Genomic DNA, 17,972 nt, shown 5'->3' on the forward strand with positions numbered 1-17,972 from the left:
TATTTTTATATGGTATAATAAAAAAAAGATGTCCCTTATATATATTATAGATATTTAAAAAAGATTAAAAACTTTCACATATTAATTTAAGTTCAACAAAATTAAAATAGTCTTTTTTTGTAACTAATTTTATTTCTAATAATTTTGATTTGTATCTATTTGTATTAGCTGAATTAAATTAACCAAATGTAGGTACTGTGTAGGGTAACCCAAAAAGGAAAATTGTGAAAAAATATTTATATGCTTTTATCTAATATCGTTAAAATATTAATAATACTCTAGAAAAAATCTCTAATTTAATTACCGTGAAGGTCAGTTGTCAATAATATAGAAAATTATTTCCTTAAAAGTTTTAATTTTTAAATAGGCCGCCATCATCTCCGCGTCATTCTTATCATGGCGGAACAAAGTAGAATGAAGATAATTTTCAACATACATTATTAATCTTTATTGCATAAATATTGATGTGATTCTTCCAAAATTTGGTCACTACGCGAAGGGGCTTTCAGGGGTGGGCGGAAAAAAGCGATGGCGGAGAATAGAAGTTCGGACAACGTCGTTATGCCGGACATTACCGAAGTAAACGACGCCGATCCCTTGTCGACAGCAGCCGAGCGCAATGCCGAGTGTTCTGAAGGCAGTTCTGTTTTGTCTGCAGGAATAAAAACCGTTCGACGTTCGAGTGATACCAATGGTGTTGTAACAGTGCCCGTATCTTTACCAGTCGGTACTCTTATTACAGGCACTACCTTCAACGTTATCACATCCGACCAGCTGCAGCATTTTAAGCCTATGATATGCGTGGATAATGGTTTCATATCAGGTGGATCCGTTCCTGAAGACATAAAACCGACCCATATAGTTATCCAGAATACTCCGTCACCACCACCTGTACGTGACCCAAAAGATCATGAAACAACATCCAATTCCAATACAAATAGGTCGTCGGGTACTCGATCATGGGTGGATACGGCGAATATGCCGGTTCTCCCTGTAAGATGTAAAAATACTTCAGCAGAACTTCACAAGCAGAGATTAGGTTCTGGAGGTCGAGGCAGATGTATTAGATATGGGATGGAATGGTATACACCTAGTGAGTTTGAAGCTCTCTGTGGTCGGGCTTCAAGTAAAGATTGGAAACGATCAATAAGATTTGGAGGCAGAAGTATACAAGCATTAATTGATGAGGGTATATTAACTCCTCATGCAACAAGTTGCACATGTGGAGCCTGTTGTGACGATCAAACTGGTAATTTGACAAACCAAGATTAGATTTTTACATGTAGTACAAGAAACTTGGAAACTGAGATGATTTATTAACAAAAATGAAATTTTACAATTTTTTATTAAATGCAATTTTTTTATTTTAGCTATGGGACCAATAAGGCTTTTCACACCCTATAAAAGGAAAAGAAGAAATAACCAGGACGGTATGACTATATATAAATCTTTTTAATAAACATTTCAAATGTAACTTTTAATTTCTTATAAAAGATGAACATTCTGCAGGAACTGATGATAAAAAAGCAAAAGTAAAACTGGAAACTATTAGCGATGCTGAAGTTGATAATATACATCAGTCTAGCAGCAATAGCCACTCTAAAGAGGCATGGCAGACAATTGCTGAAGGGCTGGAAACAAATACAGATTATCACCTATTAGCCAGCCCAGAAACAAATTCAGATCCCATTCCAGGTAATATATCTACTTTATGCATTACTGGTTCTACCCGGAGCCTTCACGAGCGTTAAAGAGGGTAGGGGCAGGTGTTAGATACCCTGTAAACAAATAAAAAAACTTGCTTTCATATTTATAATATTAGGTAGGATACAGGATTTTATTAATATTTTATATAATACCATGGATGCGATTATTATTCTATTATATTTTATGCTATGCTTAATTTATAACATGAACAAAACTATAAATTCCATTGATATAATATTACTGTATGAAATATTTTTTCTATTAGGGTTGACCTGTCTGGCAGGCACCTACGCTGCAAAGCATTGTTTTTAATAGTACTTTGTAGTATTAGTAACTAGACAAATTTATTTTGATTGTTTTTCTTTTTTTGTTTACTGGATCTTTTAAGAAAACTGCTTTTATTTATTATATAATATTTTTTTTATGATTAATATTTACTGTTTGCACATTTGTCTATAAGTCATTGTAGTAGTTGAAACCTCTCAGGTGAAATTATAAATAAACAGCATAGTGAATGTGTATAGTTTCTACATAATACAGGACACTAAGATAATGGCCATATTGAATGTGAACAATGCGAACAAATTTTCATATTTTATATCATATAAATTGTGGCAACAATTGAGATATGATATATCATATAAGCAAGAGGTCACCAAACTTTTTGTCTCATGACCACTTGCCTGTTTATTTCTGCTTAGCTTATATTCTTCTATAAGTTCAAGTGTATTGCTGCCACAAAGCGAATATATTAAGTTTATATAGACAAGTTTTGGTATCATTGATATATGCCATGATTCGCGACTATTGCTTGCTTTGCAATATGTTACTTTACTATGCGCTGTGATTATAAATAACTGTAAGTGTTAATTGCGCTATATTAAGTGTTGTAAAAACATGCAAATATTTATTGATATTGAACATTTAATTGTGATATTATAATTCTTTATAATATTAATTATAATACAAAACTTTGATCAATATCTAAATGTTCTAGATCATTACAAAGCATTCTATCTTTTTATCAGGAAAAGAAAAGGATTTCAAAAAAATAATCGGAAATTATATCTATTGCCTTTTATATTAATTATTAAGTTTATTATTATTATACATTAATTTTAATATTGGATGTAGTCAATTAACACTAATGTTTATTATGCACAGTGAAGTCTTTATTTTATGGATTTAATTACAAATTGTGCCTAAACAATACGAATCAATATTTAAGGCAACAAATACTGTTTGTATCTAATATCGAATTTTATGCTGCTGCTATGCAATTTACTGTTTGCTAAATATACTATCATATTAAAATCATTTTTTTCTATTATACTCTGTCCAATGAAAGCAATCGCTTGAATTCGCAGTGAGAGGCGCTAGTGTAGAGAGGTCTCTAGAAATGTCAAATGTCACTGAACGCTTACTCTTACTGTTTGCGAGATTTTCATCGCGGATATTTACTAATTATTCATGGTTTTTGTTAAGCTCTTCCTGATTTATCGCAGACTTATGATTAATCACTACAAATGTCTTCTTTTGAAACGTAATGTCTTCTTTTTTTCGGAACTGAACGAGACTGCGCAACATTGAGGCATAATCAATATTTGATTTAATTGGTAGAAATTATTTTAAATAAAATAAAATTTATAGGTCCTGCCGTTTAAAATTTATTGTTAGTGAACAATCACTTATTCATCGACGGCCTTGTATTTATTATTATTAAATGCAAAATAATATAAATTTGCCGCTTTGTTATTTTTAGTTCAATTTACAGCAAATGCCATTGTAAATATAACTAGTAGATATTCTATATATTCTATATATAAATAGTAGATATTCTACTTCTTTTTCGTATCAGTTATGTAGGAGTTATATGGGGCTTAATAAATATTAAGACATACCGTTTTTGTGCATAACATTTCATGAAAATTTTAAAACATTGAAATAAAACATTAAGTCAAGTATAGTGGAAAGGACTGTACGATAAATATTAATCGAAACAAAAATGTGGCTTTCGACATTAAGAAATTTAGGTGAAGAGTCATCGCTAGACGAGAGTTCCATTTTGGAAGGCGACGATTAATTTACATAGAAAAAAAATACGTATATACACATATTGTAATAAAACTGGTAAATATTTACATGGTTGCCTAATTTTCGAAGCATAAATAAACTCTATAATTTTAAAGCCATTGGCTTTTTATCCAGATATATAGATGTTTAGCATTATTTAATTTAAATGCGTATTGATATTTGAGTGAATGCAATGTTTTTAATATTGATTTACCTTTGTATAAAACGATTATTACACGACCAGTCGAAAAAGGAGTATAATCTTTCACAGTTGGGGTCCTAAACAGATGTGCATGTATTAGGGTTCTTTAGCATCCTTACGACATAACACAAGCAATTTTTTTTTTTAAATAGATTCATACATTTGTATGCGTAATGCGTATGCCTGTACAATTATCTATTCTTTTTGTAAAAATTGATATGTTTATAGTAATATAATTAGCTTAACTTAATATGGAACACTCACATTCTAAAGCATATTATGTCAAAAAGTGGTCAACCTGATGGACAGAGTATAGCATTATTAAAAAACAGTGTTTATGTATATTGATGTTATTTTATTTTATAAATGTCCTATATGTAACAATTAATTTTTAGTTCTGCCGGACATGAACAAAGTATTAAAGCGTCTGGAGGATATTGGACAGAATTTAACTCGGCTATCTAGTGAATTCAAACAATGTGTTGAAGATGTAAGAGTAGTAAGCACCAGACACTTGGAGCGTCTTGAGCAAGAACGCACAACTGCTATTCTTGCTGCAAGTGTAGATGCACATGTGGAAGCTGAGCAAGTCTCTCTGCATAATGTTGATGAATCAGAGTCTAAAAAGGTATTTCAGGTATCTATATTTTTTTCATGTTTCTGATTAAAAGCTATAAGATAAGAAATGAAATGAGTTTTTGCTGTATCTTAAGTTCTTAACACTATTTAAAACTCATTTATCTGATTTTATATTTATGTAACATTCTGATAAGACTGGATCCAATTATGCCAGTACTTTTAAATTTTATTATCAAGTGTCACTTATTGTTACAAAGAAAATTGAAATTATTCAAAAACAAAACATTTCATTCCATTAAATGCAATATTTGCCATCTCATACACCTGCCTTCACATTGTTTTAATAAATTCTTGTTTACAATGTCAATGTTAAACATTACTTCTACAGAAGAAACAATTTGCTAACTCTTTATGTTTCAAAATGATTTTATAATATGACTGTAGATAAGAAGTTATTTTTGTAAGTACATAATCTCAGTTATAAATGTCAAAAATTAAAATGATTTCAGTGCGCAAACTGCAACCGTGAAGCTTCGGCGGAATGTTCTCTCTGTAGGAGGACGCCATATTGTTCAACATATTGCCAAAAGAAGGATTGGGCATCTCATCAGATTGAATGTCTTCGCTCTGTGCCTGCCGCTATTCACACTGATTCCCAACAGCACCAGTCGATTATGCTCATTGTCGAGAGTCAACATCAATAGTATTCAGCACCTGGTAAATATGAGTTCTACTTCTTAATAAGATATAAAATCTTATAAGGGTTATATGCCTCTTTAAATTAAACAATTTTATTATTACTGGACATTTAGTAACCAGTCGTAGAGTAACTGGCCTGGTACTCAAGAGATTTTTAATTATACAAGTTGAAACAATTAGTTTATTTCCAGTTTTTTCAATACTTGGAAATAGTTGGTAGCCATCAGGAGCTGGCATAAATTTAAGATTACAATTGCTGTTGGATTTCATTAAACATTTTGCTTTTTGCAAATAAATTAATACAAAATAAAACATTGTGTAGACAGAAATGAGGTACAATAGTAAGCTAATCCTAGGTTATTTTGTAGTGATTCACTGTATAATCAAAATATTATTATTCTTGGACAAACAAAATACTATGCTTATACGTTCAAAGTTACTAAAATAATATTCCTTTTGTTTCAGCGTATTCTCGACAAGAATCAGTGATCAAGCGTGTATGATACGATCACAATCTTTCGGGTTAAACAGATTAAATCAATAATTGATGCAAATGTTTAAAACGAAAACAACTTAGTTAAATACTTTTAATGAAAGTGTACAGTTAATCTTAAAAAATCATCTGGAAGTGTTGATAATATGATTGGTACTTATTACAGGAATGAAATGGTTAAAGTTGTAAATTTAGTTATTTGAAATGACTGCAGTAATTTAAAAAAAAATAACCCTTGTCATTTGGGCTATTTTAAATAGTGTTAACCTATATTGGGTTATATATAATTAAGTTATATTTAATAAGTAGACTAAAAAAAATATATTTTGTTGTGTTATATCTGTAAAATTATTGACTTGAATATAATTGTTTGGGTTATTTTATAAATATTAGAGTGTTTAAACTTTACTTGTTGTTTCAACAAGAATATCAAAACCTTGAAACGCTTTGTGCGTTTGTTGTGTATGATTGAAGTGAGCTTCCTATTATTTTTGGTATACAATAGTTGTATTAGTATGTATTATAGTATTTTAGTAGTGTATGTTTGGTATCAGTTTGTACACTGAAATTATTATTAATATGAATTAAACCTTCCTTTTTTTAGAAACTAACTTTATAACATAAAATGTCTACATCTTTTTTTTATGTTATAGGCAGGCGGACGACAAATGGGCCATCTCATGGTTAGTGGTCACCACTGCCAATAGAAATTGCCGTTGTAAAAAATAATAACCTTTACTTATATCTCCAATGCGCCAACAACCTTGGGAACTAAGATTGTCTCTAAATACGTCCCTTGTGCCGGTAGTTACACTAGGTCACTCATCCTTTAAACCGAAACTCGGAATATTTCTCTTGTCAATGAAATAGTTACATTAAATTAAAACTTGCCAAATCTTTTCCCGGAGATATTGAATTTAATTTAATTTTAATATTGTAAGAGGTGGTTTCTATTTTGTAGTGTAATTTGCTTATGAATATGCATGTACTTTGATTTAATTATATAAAATAATTATGATTCGACTGTGAAATCTTACTATCCATTTTAATTTCGACATAAAATAAAACTACAGTTTTTAATTGTAAATATTATAATTCAAAAGTTTTAAATTCAATATTAAAGGATAAAATTTTTCATCGGTATTTACAATTATACAACGAAATTAAGATATTTTATGTCCAAACTTTAAATAATTCTGGAGATCTTGTAACTTATTTGTTGTCTGCTTTTAACAGTTGTCAGTACATTGTTATGTTTAAATTTTATGGCAATATTTATCAAAATTATAATGTTAAATCATTTTAAACAATCTATAGTAAATATATAATTATTTCTCTTGTTTTTAGTATTAGAAATATACTTCTTTTCCATACCGGACATCATTTTTGCCAACATCTGTATATCATGTCCATATAAAAACTTATTAATTCTTTTCGATATTTATTGTTGAATTTTGTGTTCTCTGTGTTGTGCATAAGATTTTTTTTTGTTACCTAATCAAAATATGTTCGACAAAAATTACCAACTTTTGTTGTATGATTATGAGTTATGTTACATGTCGCTGATGCAGCAATTTAGTAATAATAATTTATATGCCAATTATTATCGATTTATTGTAAACAAATTATCTTAGTTTTAATGGGCTGTGAAATAATAGAATGTACTACTTCCCTTATGTTTCCTGCGTGTCAGAAGCTATCTATACACATCTATTCCATTAAGGTTTAGGGCCTTATTTGACTGGACTAAATTGATTTCCATTGATCTTAACCTTAATCACTAGTTTTCCAACCAAAACAATATTAAAAACGTAATTTTTAATTTAAAACATAGATACAGTTTTTTTTTTCATAAGTACTGTTTCTATCATGGACTAGACGAAAACGATGTTAATCTTAATAATGACTATGATAGAATATCGCGCTCAAATAAACAAATGTCCGAACCAGCTATTTCCATACACAGACGGACAGTTCTCACGATAATGGGTATCTTAATATTATTATGTGAATATTGATTAAAACCCGTGTCCGCTATTCAATGATAGGTTAAAGATTAACAAAGAAATTGTTAATGGTTATCTTTAAAATTTCATCTGTTTTGCGATGTCGACTGCATCGGTATACGGAGAAACATCTTGACATTGGTTATTGCAGAATAAAATCTATTTAGCAATTTACACATGTGTTTGCGCGATTAGATTCGCAAAGTGCAACGAGCATTCGTGTGAACATGATCAAACGTTTAAACGTTTCCATCTTACAACACTAAACGATATCAACATTGTTGTGGCGTCCGCCTCGAATTTCCTAATTCTTTATAATAAATATCTGTATTAAAGCGATGACGGGTCCCGATTTAAATCAATGCTTATAAGAACGCCAACATGTATATGTATGACCTATATGACATAAGAAGTTAAAGCCTAGTAATCAATTATCAATAATAAAACAGCAATACTTGATATTGTTGTGTTCCGGTTTGAAGGGTGAGTGAGTCAGTGTAATTACAGGCACAAGGGACATAAAATCTTAGTTCCCAAGGTTGGTGGCGCATTGGCTATAAGCGATGGTTGACATTTCTTACAATGCCAATGTCTAAGGGCGTTTGGTGACCACTTACCATCAGGTGGCCCATATGCTCGTCCACCTTCCTATTCTATATATATATATATATATAAAAAATATCACCTAGTAAATTTCCTGCATTATATACATACATACATTCACAGACACAAACATAACTACATAGACACAATCATAATACCTTTTTGACAGCGCCGGAATTATTATTCATAATTCGTGTATCAAACGTCTAATCAATTTCCCGTTTGTTTTAGTTTTTATTGATATTTTTATGAGAAAATTCTCAAATATATGTGGATATATGCGTTTTGAACTTGACCTTAAAATTAAATAAGAATTTTATTTATAACTTTTTACAATGACTTATTTCCGAATGTTATTATTGATGCATAAAACATTACAGATTACGTAACGCGCGACAGTATCTAATAATGGTCACCATCCATTCCTGGCGCGAGTAGCAGTGTTTGACTCTTGAATGTCACATTCACAATAATGACATATGTTTCAGACTTTCATATATATGTGCTTTTGTTTTAAATGAATGGTCAAACCATAGAGATATTATTTATTTTAAATGTTACATTTTTGAAATTACAATACACATACAACCACTTTCAAAAAAACACGATTTACATGATATATATTTTTTCAATTTTTATTTGAACATTTTCTCGTACGATCAAAACTCAACGTTTTTTATAAATGCGAGCACTGCGACACTAATGATATCATCGTTATTTTAAATGCAGTTTATTAAGTATATATTATTACATACTTGATTTCGGAAATTAGACTGAATATGATTATTTTTATCATATATTCCTTTTTAAATTTAAGGCAATTCGTGGCGTAATACTTAAAATACTAGAGAAAATGATGACTCCTATCAACGTGTGATGAAATTTTAAAGTTGACCAATAAATAATCGTATTTCCGTTTTTATAGCTTTATTTACTGATGAAATGATGAGCAGTAATTGTGGAAACTGTAACTTCTGTTATTCTTAACTCTACTGAACAACTTTGTACATATATAGTTAAAATGAATTTCATAATGAAGTTCTTTCATATTATGTATATACGAACGATTTGTACACTAAAAATTGGAGAAAATTAAATTTTAAAATCAGATAAAATACATATATAATATATATATATACACTTAGACTGACTGTAAGTTAATATTTTGTACATAGATTTGGGCTTTTATGATTACTTATTGGGGCGGGTTCGTTTACATTTATACAACTTAGTGATGATCTATGACTAATTTTGTACATTAATTGTAATGTAAATTCATAAAAATATAAAATGTTTTACATTTAATTTCTACTTTAACTATAGTAATAAAGGTATATTTAAAAATGCGAGAAGTGGAAATAATTGTATTAGAAAGTAAGTAGATTAGAATAACATGTATATATAAATATGTAGTATGTACAAAGCATGGCTAAACAGTTATATGGCATTTCGTGGCCTTAAGAGACACCAAAAATGCTATTTGTAGCTTACCTCATCTTTAAATTATATTATAGTAATTAAAAACTTAATTGTAGATTATATATTCTTTGAAATAGGATTACCTAATTAAAATATTGTACATATAATGCCGATCTGTCTTTGAGCAGTTGTACATATGTAGTTAAAAAAATAAGGACATGCTGACTTGTTCAATGGATGCGACAATTTTTCAAAGATGTTGTTTGTAGACCAAAGACACGAAGGCTTAGCTTGTGCCAGAGTTTGTCAAGGCGAAGCGGAAATAGCGCAGGTTTGTAAATTGTAAAAAGGAGTAGCGTCATAATGTTGCAGCTTGATGGCTTTCGACTTGACGCGTAACTTTTCCATGCATTTCAATGTTCGCGGTATTTGCGGTAGGGTGGACTATCAAGCGTTTATCTACATATTGAGACGTGTGTTTAATATATAGATGTTTTGCGTATTATCGCGGTACGAACATTGCGATGTATTGCCTCCTTCGGCTACAAATAGTTTAAATATGTTTCACTTCTCTGCTCAGATTCTACGTGTCAATTTTGACTTATCGTCCAAGTAGAAAGCTGCTGCAAAGCGCCAAAAACATATATACTACTCTTGGTATGATATAATTGTAATTAGAAAACTATATTTCATATAATTAGCTATGTCTTATCAATCTTTTGATGAAAGTTATTTCCCATTTATATTTAAATGTTAAATATCGTGAAGTTTGTTGTTTACATTTTACAATGTTAGCGTATAAGTATTAACATTTGTGCACTTGTATAAAAAGTATCTCATTAAAATTCATAGTTGAATGTAATGTTATACATACAAGTATAACATTATATTCAAATATATTGCAATAAAATAATAGTAAAATAGTTTTCCATATCCAGTCTTTTTAATATTATACAGTTTTTAACCATTTAACCGTGTATCTGTATCGTCATTCGGAAGTAGTTTTTACATCTAGTGACTGCCACAGCTAATTAAATGACGTCTGTTAGTGCGCGTGTACAAGTGTTCCTTAATTTTAAAGTAGAGCAATTTTAAATAATTCTATTTTGATATTATTCTCGATACTCGGGCTACTAGAAAATGTCCTGAATGTTGTGTAACTATTAGTGTAGAATCATTATCTTCTAAAAAGGTTTTAATAATAGACATTTTTTTAAATCTAGATGTCTATATATAGTAATAAGTTGGTATTGTTATAAATGTCATAGGTCAAGTACCCACTAGGGGATAGATATATATGTATTTATAATAAAAATATTCCCAAAATTGCTGAAAATCCAAAGATATTTTAAGTCGATAACGTGTAAAAAATTGTTATTGTACTTTCTTTCAATGTTTTTTAAATTTAATATTGTTTTTTTTTTTCAAACACAAAAAATCAATCCTTACATCGGCTGAATTGAGTTTACTTTTTAAAATTACGTTCTTTTAAAAATTCAAACTAGGATCTTGATTTATAGTACTCGGCAATAAATAGCGATCAAATGTGAGAATCAATTTCGAATAGTTCAACACGATTTAGACAAACTAATGACTTGTGATGAATAAAGATGTGACTATGAAATTAACCTAATTGAGAGCACACGTAGTGAAATGGAAGTAGTAAAGTTTTATTAGAATGTCACATGTCATTTTAACAATAACAACATTAAACATAAATGTTTTTTTTTTATTTTTCCATACCTAAAGAACTTATAGAAAGAATTCGTGTATTATTAAATAATTAATTACACAGAAACTCATCAAAATTGTTTTAACAACTCCTAATAGATATTGGCTGTTAGTGTTTTGTGAGACATAGATAACGCTCTACGAAGCCGAAATTAGCCTATAGTTTTTTTTCAAAGATGCAATATTTATTGCCGGGTTATTTGGTTATTTGGTTATATTTATATGCATATTCAAACTCGGTAACGGGTATAAAGTTTTGTTTCTTATCTTTTTGTAACCCCTGGTACACAACCCCTGGTAACAAATCTTGGTAGAAATATACAAAGATCAATTCCCGTTCTCGACCTTAGGTTTGTCTAAGACTGCTGTCAACTACACTAATAAAAATTGAAACACATTAACAAATTTGAACGTAATGCTATTTTTTTTTGCCTAAAGTTATGGGAAAGAGAATATTACATTAGTTTAATTTTTTATTCATAATAAATAATTGGTGGGTTTCGGTTTACAATGGTAAGGCAAACTTTTTGTCGAGAAAAATATTGAGTTTATTGTTGATGTATGTATGTATGCAGTATGCTTGTTTCCAAAATATAATATACAACCTAAAATAAGCTTTTATTTATTAACTGAATAACAAGTAATTTTTAATATTCTAAATAACAATTTAAAATTCAATAAATATTTTTTTGAGAAAAGATATTTTTTTATTTATCCCAGCGCTTTACTTTTATTTTTAGTTCATAAAAATAGAGAAATTAAAAATAATCAATTCATGTCTCATATAAGTAAATCAGTGTAGCAAATAAATATTAATTAACAATAAATATAATTTTAAATTAACAATATATAAATTAACAATAAATATGTATTTATTGTACAAAAACTAAATATGAAAATTAATAAAAAAAACTTCAACTTTTCAACAAAAAAGTCTTCAAATTAATCTCCTTTAAGTTTAAGAAAAATAAAAATACATTTACAATGATTAAATATTAGTACGTATAAAGTGAATACGCGCAAACAATAATATATCTCTTTATATTACAATATAAAGTAATCGAATATGTTGTGTTCATTTTTCTTATCATGTTTACTTTGTGTTCTAGATTTGTCGACATTTGAAATTTTCGATTTAAACAAATTTATGTAATATCAGTAATAATATATGTTGCTTAAATGAATCTGATATTTTATAATTATTATGATGATAAATAAAAAAGTAGTTATGATTTTTGTTTTATTAGAGAACTCTATAGATTATTTTTAGCGTTTTATGCACAAGTTTACTGTGTTTCTCGATTGTGATTCCGTTTAGATGTCTATTGTTATCTGAGGAATTATTTTTTCTAATTTCTGCTTCCCCCTTTCCTTATAAGTCTATGCGCGCTGGCTCTCGATGTCACCGCCTAACTGTGACATCAATTCTAACGCGAACAAAGATATTTGGCAACTCCTTTTTTTGTCGCATTTCCAAAAAATGGAACTCACGTGTTCCTCTCCTCTTACGAGGCAAGGCGAAGGCGGCTAGTGCAGTACATTCTTCCCGACTGTACTGGCTGTCGTCGCGTTTGGACTCTACTACCACTTACCATCAGGTGGAGTAGAGTCATTTGCCCTTCCGGCAAATATAAAAAAAAGTGTATCGAGAAACGCACTATACTTGTGCATAAAATGCAATTCAAAGTATCTATAAAGTGTACTGTAGTTCGAAATTCTCACCCTATTTTCTATCTCTAGTTTTAGTGGGTGATACTTAGATGGCGCAGGTCGCTAAGAACATTATTCCTAAAATAAAATGCATTGAGTCGTTATTCTTCTCTCTGAGTAAAATTGTTCTGTGATGCCACTGTACCGACGCTAGCACGATTCTGGATGTCTATATGTATATTGACGGCGGTACAGAAAAGGATACAGGGTACCCAGTAGTCTAAGATACCTTATTAGAAATATATACCCTCATCTGTTATTTGATGATGACAACGATTATGTGTTAGACAATATGTATATTGATAAATTGCAAATGGGTTGTCTAGCTATAAATCACGGGCCAAAACTCTTAATTAATTTGAACTTTAATTCACTTTTTTTATCAACTTTCTCAATTTGTTATTGATGAAAATCGAACAGTGGAGAGAATTTTACACAAGGAATTGGAAAAATATAGGTTGTCTGCTTACTCTTTAGCACAACTATGAAGTTGCAAGGTACTAACTGGTGAACACGCGTTATTAATATACCCTTATCAATTATTTAATTTATTTTTTATTATATAAAAAGTTATTTTATTCCCTATTCAACAGTATTAGTTTGCCTTGTTAAAAGTGTGTCACATTCATGGTATCCACGCTTCTCAGTAGCTCTCCCTGCTCGAGCATATTTTAAAAATATTAACATCTAGACATCCATTGATCAATGTGCAGTGCCGCGGTCAGAAACTAGTAGGTATATTATATCTTCGGGTAGGTTTGTAAAATTAGTATTTTGATAAAACATTTTTTTGGTTAAACTGTTTATTGTAAATATATTATAAAAAATCTTAATTTTATTAACTATAAAAGTTAATAAAAAATCATTAATTTACTAATAAGTATTCGAAATGTATATTTAATATAGTCAAGATTAGTTTAGTTTTTTTTCTATAAAAATTACATAAATATTTAACGTAATTGTGAAGAAGCAACTTTGCTTATAAACTGAATGGTTAGTTGTAATACGATCAAGATAAGTTACATTAAGTTACAATAAATATAGGTATATATTATTATCGGTTACTTCATATACACTGGATGAATATAATACTGGTAACTAGGATATGAAGGTGGTTTGAATTTGATTTGAATTTGACTTCATATAACACTTTAAATTAAATTTTATTATTCATGAATGTAAAAATATAGTAATTAAATTTAGAAATGATAAAATACAAATTTGTGACATGTTTATTATTATTTCATTTTTTTTTTTGTAATGAATTTATTCTTTAGGGCAAACGCCGATGTGTGTATTCCTACGTGCTGCTGTGAGCGGTATTTGTACAGGAACTTCTTTTATGACTATATTTCTGATGCAGCCAGTGAATCCACGTCTGGAGCGGACACCTTTAACCCTTGATATAGATCGTTCGTGTCCTCCGATGTATAGAGCGGATCGTGTGTCTGTAGAACCGGACTGTCCGACGCAAGGGTCAGAAAAGTGACCATCTACTCCCACGGAGACCACGTGCCGGGATTTGACCGCTAGTAATAAAAAAAAAAACGTTATAAGATAAGTAATTTTTGTGATTACTAGATAGGAAAGACTTTTTGGAAAAAGTGACAAGCAATTTGTTAAACTTATTATTTCATTCATTCATCATTGATTATTATATCAATTATACAAATGAATATACGCCACAGTCACAGTAGCCAATATATATTTAGCCACTAAGCTAATGAGGCAGTTAAAAGTAAATAATAGGGGATCCATAAGAAATCAATTAGGACAATTTTGTATTTTAATATATATATATATATATTATTAATATTGTGTTGTTTTATATAGAATTTTCATTATTTATGTAACTAATTCCTCCTAACATATTAAGTTAGAATGAGGGATAAAATATGTTTTACGAAGAAATTTGTAAAATATCATTACCATGAATCCTGTGCCAATTTCCATCACAAAGTGAAAATTTGTTGCCGAGCTTGTAGCTGGCGTGGAAGGGACCCTTGCCGTTCTCCACATTGGCTACAACTTCGTTCTCCAAGAGCTCCAATATCATGAAATCTCTCTTTCCGTGTACACTCAACAAGAGACCTGTTGAGTTGCGCGGCTTAATTTCCATGGATATAGATATTTCATAGCCCACTTTGAAGTTTTCTAGTAGCTGAAATAAGATTTATAACATTTCGTGTAGGTCATTTTATGAAAGAAAACAGATTACTAACTGAATTTGAAAACAACATTTAAATATACTCTTTATCAAGAAAAACATATAATACTTACTTTCAAATAATTGCTGTGAACATTGTTAGAGGGGCCGAAGTAAATTCCGCTTTCCACGTTGTCAGTGCATCGAAGTGAGTTAACTCTATACAATATGTCGGTGACATATTGTCCGTTCATCATAAGGCCTTTGAGACAGCCTTTAAATGGCTGATAGTATTCCTGTAACGAAAAGTTTGTTTTGTAAGAAATAGCTTTGGGTATTAACCATACATAAAATATTTCTACATTCTAATAATGTTGTTCGACAAGACTTCTTTCTAACTGCAGGGACTAACTAATTGCAGGGAAGATAGTCTAGTGCGCAAGTGTATGCGCAACACAAGTGCACTCATCCAATTTTTTTTTATATAGAATAGGAAGGCTGACCAACATATGGGCCACCTGATTTTAAGTGGTCATAGACATTGGCATTGTGAGAAATGTTAACCATCGCTTACATCACCAATGCGCCACCAACCTTGGAACCTTGGGAACTAAGCTGTTATTGTGTGTGCCTGTAATTACACTCGCTCACTCACCCTTCATACCAGAAAACAACAATTATTGCTGTTTTGCCAAGTACTGCTGTTTTGCGATAGAACATCTGATGAGTAGGTGGTACCTACCCAGACGAGCTTGCACTAAGCTCTACCACCAGCAAATCTTTATACAATATAAAGATCAATTCGGTATCTGTACTTATAAGCAAAATCTCCATATCATAGATAGCAAAAGGTTGATAAAATCATAGACGGTCATATATAATACATAGCGGATACTCACCATTAGGTTTTGGCTTATACTATTGCTGATGTTTCGTAAGCCTCCATAGTAGTACGGAGGAGTCAGTACTGCGGGCGCGTCACATGTGACACTTGTTTCTCCTATCCGTTCACCATCGACGGTTAGTTTGCCGTGACCACCGTTCCTCACGAGCGTTGCTGTGTGCCACTCTGTGTCATTGTAGGTTTGAGTCGATACCACCAAACCAGTTTCACCGCCGCAATTAAAAGTGAAATGAAGCTGTTAATAATAAAATTATTAAAATATGAATTAATTGAATAGCATTATTTACTTAATTTAATGGATTTAGGAATGTTTTCAAAAACAATTATGTGCCAATAAATATTTTGTGAATATATATATTCAATTGTTTTCATCATCATTTCGCTTAGGACATTTGGGCATAATCGGATGAAACTATATTTTTATTCCAAAAATACCTTAGCCTCCTTCATATAAACCGCTAGGAACTGTCCCGGTGCGCGCTCTGCTGCCGCGTAGAACACCAGCCCGCCTTGTTCGTCAAATGTTCGTAGAGTTATTGTGAGGTCGAAGCCCTCCAGTTGACGGCCTGGTAGCTTTGAGTACTCTATGCGACTGTCATTTTTAGTACCTGAACAATAACGCAACGTTAGGTTTGATTGATGTACTTTTATTGTAAAAATTAATAACCGTTTACGAATATTCAAATCTACAACTTCAGTCATCCATAATTAGACACATTATCACAGGCAAGTTTTCTTACAATATTTTCCTTCACTTGTACCGAGCACGATTTGAATTATAAAAACAAATTCGACGCGTGAAAACTTTAAAGTATAAATACAAATTAAGTACTTGACGTAAATATCCTGAGCCGACGACAACGTCTGTCTTTTCGATTTAAGAATAGTTTTAAAATTGAGTTCTACATAATAGTAGTTTTTACGCTAAGTCGGATAACAAAAAGCGTAAAATAATATATATTGACAAAAAATATATATTTAATTTTGTTATATGAATAAATTTACCAAATCTGTATCCTTCAGTGGGATCGCCAATACTGTATTGTGGGTCATATGCGAGTGCACATCCAGCCTCAGGAAGTGGTGGTGGTAGCCTGGTCGTGGTTGATGGTCTTGTTGTAGTGGAGGGAATAAACGGTGACTTCGTCGTCGTTTGTATGGTAGGTGGTTCACTCGCGGCTATCGTCTCTGTCGTAGTTATAGTTGGCTCCGGCGCGTATACCAACAGTTTATCTGATTTTTTAGTAATATTGATATGAGTACAATTTATGTAAACTATTTTATAATTAAAATAGTTAGCTTTGATAATTATGTTCTAAAAGAGATAACCAGTCTTAAAATGGTTATAACATCTTATTAGTTATCATTGTAATATTTTAGATGCAATGATTCGTAGTGATGATGAGTAGTTATTTTCATTAACTTCTAAGAATATCTAATAAATACAATTTTTCTATTATATACCCATTTTATAAATAAACGCTTGTATGCTTGATATTCAACGAATAATAACTCCACTCCATTATCATCAATGTAAGAGTTACAGAATTATGTTATTAAATATTCCAATTTTAAATTTATTAATTGTATTTTTTTTTGTTTTTGAATGAAAGTGAGTTTTTACGTTATCAATATTGTTTATTTTACACGACACACATTTTTACTTCTTATACTACATACATAACTATATACTAATGTCT

The 17,972-nt window shown here is 30.4% G+C and overlaps 2 protein-coding genes across 3 annotated transcripts in view; one reads left to right on the plus strand and one right to left on the minus strand.

Annotated features, from left to right (window-relative positions):
- Positions 1–367: 367 nt before the first annotated feature.
- Positions 368–6,731, plus strand: LOC126780552 (deformed epidermal autoregulatory factor 1). 2 transcript variants are annotated; one of them, XM_050505128.1, is made up of 6 exons: positions 368–1,249; positions 1,371–1,430; positions 1,510–1,695; positions 4,378–4,619; positions 5,071–5,278; positions 5,726–6,731. In XM_050505128.1, the coding sequence occupies exons 1-5, from the start codon at positions 529–531 to the stop codon at positions 5,263–5,265; spliced, it is 1,404 nt and encodes a 467-aa protein (XP_050361085.1). In that variant the 5' UTR covers positions 368–528; the 3' UTR covers positions 5,266–5,278; positions 5,726–6,731. The 2 variants fall into 2 exon arrangements, with proteins under 2 accessions (XP_050361085.1, XP_050361086.1); XM_050505129.1 differs by having other exon boundaries at positions 370–1,249; positions 4,378–4,610.
- A 7,302-nt stretch (positions 6,732–14,033) lies between these two features.
- Positions 14,034–17,972, minus strand: part of LOC126780458 (laminin subunit alpha) — a 31,371-nt gene continuing 27,432 nt past the window's right edge. The window contains exons 57-62 of the mRNA XM_050504956.1: positions 17,278–17,505; positions 16,708–16,880; positions 16,268–16,507; positions 15,503–15,664; positions 15,152–15,383; positions 14,034–14,751 (exon numbers count right to left, since the gene is read on the minus strand). Of these exons, the coding sequence (XP_050360913.1) occupies positions 14,489–14,751; positions 15,152–15,383; positions 15,503–15,664; positions 16,268–16,507; positions 16,708–16,880; positions 17,278–17,505 (1,298 nt within the window). The 3' untranslated portion in view covers positions 14,034–14,488. The remainder of the gene's footprint in view (positions 14,752–15,151; positions 15,384–15,502; positions 15,665–16,267; positions 16,508–16,707; positions 16,881–17,277; positions 17,506–17,972) is intronic.

The sequence above is a fragment of the Nymphalis io genome, chromosome Z (assembly GCF_905147045.1).
Source record: "Nymphalis io chromosome Z, ilAglIoxx1.1, whole genome shotgun sequence".
NCBI lineage: Eukaryota > Metazoa > Arthropoda > Insecta > Lepidoptera > Nymphalidae > Nymphalis > Nymphalis io.